The following is a 7,379-nucleotide window of genomic DNA, read 5'->3' on the forward strand; positions in this document are numbered from 1 at the left end:
ACCACCCCCACCCAACCCCCCACCCCACCCCACCCCCCACCCCCACCCATGTTGCTCTCCCTTTCAGCTACAGGTGGTGAGAGCACTGAGCTCGCCCTACCATTGTGCGCGTACTCGGGCATGCCGCGGTCGCCAGGAGCCCGGCCCGTGACGCTCGAGCCGCCCGGGCTGCTCTGCGGCGTATGCCGGACCGATCTCATCACAGGCGGTCCGCAGTCGACACTGGAGGAGTTGGAGCGGCCGCCGTGCTCGTGCTCGCGCTGGTCGTCGGCATACGCTGTCTTGCTCGACACTCCGCCCAAGTATGCCGCCCTTCCAACAGGCATCCTCGAGTCGCTGCCACGGCTGACTACCCTCGCCCTGGCTGGCCTCCATCTGGCAGAGATCCCGGCGTCCATCGCCTCGTGTCCGAACCTCATCCATCTCGACGTTTCACGCAACGCCCTCACCACTCTTCCGCCCGAAATCATCACCTTGACAAAGCTCCTCGTCCTGCGCGCAGACGCCAACGATCTTAGCGAGCTGCCGGCTGGCCTCGGAACCTTGACCTCGCTGCTGGAACTCTCGCTCTCCGACAACCGCTTTGCCCGAGTCCCGCCGCAAATTCGCGCCCTCACCTCGCTGCGCAAGCTCAATCTGGCCCAGAACACCATCGAGTTGCCGCTTCTACCCGATGATGACGACGCGCTTGCCGCGCAGGTCGAGCTCGACGTCGCCGCTGCGCTCGCGGCTGCAGCTGACGAGGCAGCCGCGAGCTCGGGGCTAGATCCGCCAACCGAGGCCCTCTTTCCGCCGTCGCTCGAGGTCCTGGACCTCTCGCTCAACAACATCTCGGTCGTCCGCCTCTCAACCCCCTGGGCCGACGCCCTGCCTGCGCTCCTCAAGCTCAACCTCTCGCACAACGTCGGCATCGAGACCGTGGCGCCGCTCTTCCCGCCACCGCCGCAGCTCAGCATCCTTCTTCTCGCCGGCACGTCCATCCCATGGTTTCCCGGCCAGCTCGCGTGCGCACTGCCCAATCTCCGTGCTCTTGACCTGGCCAAGACCCCGCTCACGATCTTGCCTCGCGCCGCGCTGGCTCTCATCTCACTCAAAGAGCTCTCGTTCCAGGACGTCATGCTCCACACCTCGGGCGAGGTCTCGCTCGACTTTAGCATGATCTTCCTGTTCCAGGCCACCGCCGCCTGCCCGCATCCGCTTCTTGTCAGCGCCCTTCTCGAGTTCTGCGTCTTTGCACGCGATCAGCTCCACTTTAATGTTGTCCGTGCCGGTGTTGGGCCTGCTCTTGTGGCCATTCTGCACACCGCCGCCGAGAATGACGCCGCCACACCGCAGACTGTCATCGCAAGGACGCTCGAGCTGGTCCTCTCGCTCGTAGATAAGGAGACGTCCAAGGTCCAGCTACTGCACGATGGCCTCGCCGGTGCCCTCCTCGCCGTCCTCCTCGCTTCCAAGCCGTCATCACAGCTCGTCTCACTCGTTGGCATAACTGCCGCCCGAATCGCCGAAACCTCTGCGCCGCTGACCCGCCACACCCTCCTCTCGGCCAAGTACGGCGGTCCGCAGCTGCTGCGCGCACTCGAAAGCCGAGAGGCCACCGCGACCTGGGCCCACGAGCTCAACGCCTCGCTCACTACGCCGGTCATCGAGGCCGGCGTTCTCCTCGTTCAGCCAGTCAAGGCCATGCAGATATCCGGCTCCAATGGGTCGCGGCCGTACGCGCCTTACGTCTGGCTCAAGGTCTTTGAGGCTGCGGTCTCGTCAAAGTCCGATTACACCGGCGGACACAACCCGTCATGGAAGCCGCCGTCTTCGGGCTTCCGCTTCGGCATCGCCGTTACCGTCCCTCACGCCGCCACACTCCAAGTTCGCATGTACGACTACCGCCTGGCTTCGCGCGACATTCCGCTCGGCATTGGCTTTGTTGAGCTTGGCCCACTGCTCTCGGGCGAGCCGGCCGAGGTATGGATCAAGCTCGTGTCGGGTACCGCGCCGCCAGACCTGGAACAAGTCCGTGCTGCTGCCGCCGCATCCACAGCCGCGAGCTCGACGGCTGCCGTAGGCGCTGGCGGCGAGTCAGGCGAAGCTGACGAGCGCGCCACGTCGCCGGTCAACACCACTACGGCCTCGCTCGGCGCGGCGACGCCTGTCTCGGACCGGCTCCCGCCGGCGCCGTCGATGCACTCGCTCGTCGATGGCGTGGCCCACTCGTCGCCGCCGCTGTACTCTTCTGCAGCAGCGGCGCAGGTGACGCCGTCCAAGCTCAAGCTCATTGTTCAGTTTGTGCCTCTCTCCCGCGCTGCGCTCGATGCGCTGCCGACAAAGGATAAGCCCAAGCCGAGCGCCGGCGCCTGGAAGCTGCATCCGGTGCCGAAACGCGCCGAGATCGCGGCTCTGGTTGAAGCTGAGACCGCAGCGGCAAGCGCAGGTGCCGACGCGGCGGGCGCGGTCCCTGCGTCGCCAGCCCAACCACTTTTTGGACGCTTTCCCTCTCTCGGCGACGCGCTCGGCGGCGACGTGCGGATGTATGACAAGATCTACCTGGCGCTTGACGCCGCCAATGCGGTGTACTACGGCGACTCGGCCGATCGATTCATCCACCAGGACATGCTCCATGCGGTTCAGTTTTCAACGAGGGCGTCGTCGCAGCGGTACGCGCTCGTCGATACGGTACTTGCCGGCGAGCGGATGCTAGTGGTCGCCTTTATGGGCACGTACTCGCCGGCCGACGTTGTGGCTGATCTCGATCTTGGCGCCGCGCCACTGCTTCACGGCCGAGTCCATCGCGGCATCTTCCGCCGGGCATGCTCCATTCCACTCCTCAACCTCGCAGCGCTGCTTCGGCAGCGACTGCGGCTGCGGCACCGCCGGGTGGTGCTCACCGGGCACTCGCTCGGCGGCGGCGTCGCCGTCCTCACCTTTCTTCGACTCGCCACCGAGGCGGGGCTTACCAAGGCCGAGCTCGAGCGAGTCTCAGTCGTTACCTTTGGCCAGCCGCTGGTTGGCGACTCTGCGCTGGCGGATTGGATGCGTGAGACAGGGCTGGCGGCGCGGGTGACTGCAGTTGTCAACGCCGGTGACCTTGTGGCATCGATCACGCTCGCGTCTCCGCAAGTCGCCGCTGAGTATCTGCTGGCGTCAACGGCGGCGCAGCTCAAGGCCAAGGACGCATCAGAGGCGCTGGTGGATTCGATGGTCTCGTCGCTCTCGGCGCGGTTGGCACCGGCGTTTGTCGAGTTTGCGCCGGTCGGGACGTACTACGTCGTCGCGCCCGACGCGGTTGAAGCGCTCGTGGACCCGCGGGCAATCGAAGATGCGCTTGCGCTCCCCTCGCATCTCACCCGCCACCATCTCGACCAGCACGGCCTGCCGCAATACTTTGACACGCTGTTTGCGCTCCGCGGCGGTGTCGATCCGGCGGTGTCGACCTCGCGCGCGATGCGGTGGGTCACCTTTGACGCTGCCCGCGGATCGGGCTCACCGCTCTCGCCCGGGCCAGTTGGCACAGCCACACAGCGCGACGGAGCAGGGGCACCTGCTGCGACGCCTACAGCCGCGGCAGTCGACCACAGCGCCGGCGGCTTTGAGTCGCTCATTGACGCCGAGTTTGTGGACGTCGACATCGACGGAGCGACGAAGCGCAAGTCAGGCGGCGCGAGTGCCAGCAAGAACAGCACGGCGTCTGCCGTTGCACGCGACGCGATGGACGCGCCGTTTGCGCCCACAATTTTCAAGGTCCGGACCAAGTTTGACGTCTTTGCGCGTGTCATCGAGGTCCAACTGGTCGGCAGCCGGCTCTCGGGCCTGACCAAAGTCAAGTTCCGCGGGGCGGGGCTCGAGTACCCGCTGCTGGCGTGTAGCGAGACCCATGCGCGGTTCCGAATTGCAACGGTGCCCGAGGTGCCGTCGGCCAACTGGGCGGCGCTGACGCTGCGTGCCATCTCGCACTTTGGCGAAGCGCGGGCGCGGCTTGCGCTCGGCGCGTACGTCAACTCGATGTTCTACGCAGCAGACCTTGCGGCACGCGAACCGCGGCCGCAGCTCCACAATCGGGTGGGCGACGGCCGTGAGCTTCCAGGCATTTCGCTCGCAGTGTCTGCCGAGGGCGTGCGGCGAGCCGTTCATGCGCTTGTGGCGGCGCTCGAAGATCGCGATGTGTTTGAAGGCCTTGTGCGGTCGTACGTGTTCTCGGACATGTTCCAAGAGCAGCTGGCCGAAGCATCGGACATTGAGATGCTCCCGTCGATTGTCAATGTGGCGGCGGTGACCCTGCCTCGGCCGAGGGTGGAGCTCGACGCGGAGCGCAATGTGGTCCGGGTCGGGTTTGGCGGCATCAACATCAAGCTCGAAGTCGGCTTTGCGCGGCTCAAGCTCTCGCAGTATCTCGAGTATGCCGAGGTTGGAGCCGAGATCGAGCTGGTTAACCTCCACGGCTCATTCTCGCTGGCGGTTGGGGCCGGCGCCGACGGCCGACAGGCGTCTGCAGCAGCGTACACGGTCGACCTCGACGACCTGGAGGTCAAGCTTGGAGCCGAGCTGTTTGGCAGCGACGGGCAGCAACTAACGTTCAAGGAGAAGTGGGGCTACTCGGCGTCACTCTTCCGGCTCTTTACCGGCTCGATGCGCGGGCTGTTCTTGTGGATCCTCGGCGGCGCCTCGCTCAAGTCGTTCCTCAAGTCGGAGCTAGAAAACGTGCTAGTCGATTCGTCGACGGCGCGGATGCAGTACGGTGACTCACACGCGCTGCTGGTGGATTACTCTTTGACAGCGCCGCCCGAGCTGCTGCCTGACATGGGCGAGAGCGAGGGACAGGCGGCCAAGTTTGCGACGGCGCACGCCGGACGCATTGTGCTTGAGGGTTTTGAGGCTGACGCCGCGTACGATGCCGTTGCTGCGCCGCTGCCGTTTGATGGCATGCTGGCACGGGTGCATACACACGACGTGATTGTCTGCATTTCGCCGTACATGCTCAACACGGCGCTAGTCTCGGCCTACCTTGCCGGCTGGCTCGGAGTCCGAGTCCTCGAGCACGAGGTTCCGCCTGAGCTGCGGCAGCTACTCGCAGCCGATCTCGGCGAAGGCGTGCCATTTTGGCTGCGAATTACTGCGACGGCGCCGCCTACAATAGTACTCTCGCGCGGGCTGGTCAAGCTTGTGGCGTCATCGCGGCTAGAGGTGCACGTGGACGAGTCGGGCGCCGCCGTGCGCGAGGCCGACATCCCGTTTGCGGCGGCGGTCGATGTCAGCTCGCTGAGCGTGAGTGCGTCGGGTCTGGAGGGACTCGATGCACTCAACCTTGTCGACGCCCAGGGCAAGGGCTTTGCCAAGGCGCTGGCGGCGGTTTCTGCCGAGTGGGCTAGCGGGCTTCGTGAGGTCTACGCCGCCAAGGTGGTGCCTGCGTTCTCGCGGACGCTGGCATCGTCTGGCGTCGGATCGCTCAAGGTTGTGCAGAGTCTGCCGCGGACCGAAGGCCGCGTCTATGTCGACGAGACGTGCGTGTGCGTCACGTTTGAGGTCCCGGACTTTGTACTCGACGAGGCGCAGATCACAGAGCTCAAGACGTACCTCAAGGCGCAGACTGCGGCGATTGACTCGGGCGCGGCGGTCGATACCGGCCTCAATTGGCTCGAGTCGCACGTGCTTTCGTTCATGCGGCGGCCGCCGGTGGGAGAGTGAAACATCGAACGACCATGACCTTGCACAAGTACATTTGTTGTGGCACACAGGGTAGGGTAGAGTAGGGTAGGGTAGCTAGGTAGGTAGTTAGAAGAGACCTCATCAGTTTTGATCCATGAGGATGCCACGCGAGGGCGAGCCGACGGGCGAGCCGGCGGAGTTGTTGAAGGCCTTGGAGGCAGCAGCGCGGAGCGAGGACGAGAAGACCAGGGTGTCGTCATCGTCTTCAGCACCAAACTCGGGCTCTGGTGCGGGCGCAACGTCCATGTCGCAGACGGCCGACGTGGAGATGGAGGCGGCCGGGCGGATGCTTGCGGCTGACGCCGGGTAGCTGTTCTCGCCATCCGAGTCGTCCGAGTCGTCCGAGTCGTCGTCAAAGGCGCGGATGGCAGCAAACTTGCGGCGGAGGGCGAGGGAGATGATGTCGGCCTGGGTGACGGGCGGCTCCGAGTCTGAGCGCGGACGGGTCTTCGGCGTGCCACCAGGCGAACGGTCACCGACGCGGCGGAGCGAGGCGGCCTTGGACGAGAGCTCTGACTTGATGCGGTCCATGAGTGAGGCGCCAGTGTTGGAGCGGCGGCGCTTGGACGACGGCGCAAGGTCGGCAAGCTCCGAGGCATCGGCGACCGGATCGCGCATGTGCTTGCGGGTGCGGGCGCGGGTGATGGGGCCGGATGGCATGGGCGGCGGCGGCGGGGGGGCCGAGGTCGGGGCGGGCGCGGAAGTGGAAGACGGGGCCGGCGGAAGCGGCGGCGGCGGCGGCGGGTAGGTTGTCGGGCGAGCCGACGGGCCGGCGTCGGCCGAGGCCGGGACAAGCGGCGGCGGAAGGACCGACGAGGCTGCGGCGGACGAGTCGTCGATGAGCGACGGAATGAGAGCGGCACCCTCCATGGCCGAGGCCATGGCCGAGGACAGCGACGCCAGCTGAGCCTCCAGAGCATTCATCTGGTCCTGCGACGGTGGCGGCGGCGGCGGCGGGAGCGGCGTCGACGGGCCCGAGGTGGCCTGCGACGCGACCGGCGACGCCGGAGCCGACGCCGATGCCTCTAGCGGCGGCGGCGGCGGCGGGAGCGGAACCGGCAGAGCACGGATAAAGGTGTGGGTCTGCTGGTGATGGCGCTGGTACACGCCACCACCGGGCGCGAACGAGCCCGGCACAGCCTTGGGCGTGGGTGGAAGCGGCAGAGCCGACCGCCCAGCGCGCCTTGCCTCGTTGGCCTCGTTGACAGCAGCCTGAATGGCCTGCGCCCGCGGATGCGGGTTGCCTCCGCCAAACAGCAAGGTCTCGGAGACGAGCGGCGGAATGGCGGCAGAGAGGACGTGTCGGAAGCCGGCGTATGACGGAAACGGATCAAACGAGTGCATGGTGGCCGTGGCGTCGGTGGAAAAGGCCGACGAGAGCGCTGTCCGGAGCGAGGCCATCGACTCGGTCGACTCGATCCAGTGCGGCGGAAGCCCGAGCTTGGCCCCGAGCCTGCGGAGGAAGTTGCGCTGCCGGATTTCCTTCTGTAGTCGGGAATAGGAGAGGGAGGGAGGGCGGTGAGGGAGGCGGTGAGGGCGGTGAGGGCGGAGAGGGAGGCGGAGAAGGAGGCGCCAAAGTGAAAGTGCGAAAATTCAAAATTTAAGATTCGGCGCGCCCACGCCACAACCTTCCCACCTGGCGAGGGCATGCGGGGGCATACGGGAGAGGGGGAGGGGGGGAG

At 66.2% G+C, this 7,379-nt stretch overlaps 2 protein-coding genes across 2 annotated transcripts in view; both read left to right on the plus strand.

Moving 5' to 3' along the window:
- The window catches only part of AMSG_05413 (uncharacterized protein), a gene marked incomplete at its 5' end in the record, with an annotated part of 6,425 nt that extends 700 nt beyond the window's left edge, over window positions 1–5,725 (plus strand). The window contains one exon of the mRNA XM_013902380.1: window positions 91–5,725. Coding sequence (XP_013757834.1) covers window positions 91–5,676 — 5,586 coding nt within the window. The 3' untranslated portion in view covers window positions 5,677–5,725. The remainder of the gene's footprint in view (window positions 1–90) is intronic.
- A 1,314-nt stretch (window positions 5,726–7,039) lies between these two features.
- The window catches only part of AMSG_05415 (uncharacterized protein), a gene marked incomplete at its 5' end in the record, with an annotated part of 3,808 nt that continues 3,468 nt past the window's right edge, over window positions 7,040–7,379 (plus strand). Inside the window, one exon of the mRNA XM_013902381.1 lies at window positions 7,040–7,187. Within this exon, the coding sequence (XP_013757835.1) occupies window positions 7,040–7,187 (148 nt within the window). The remainder of the gene's footprint in view (window positions 7,188–7,379) is intronic.

Source organism: Thecamonas trahens, assembly GCF_000142905.1.
Source record: "Thecamonas trahens ATCC 50062 unplaced genomic scaffold supercont1.23, whole genome shotgun sequence".
NCBI lineage: Eukaryota > Apusomonadida > Apusomonadidae > Thecamonas > Thecamonas trahens.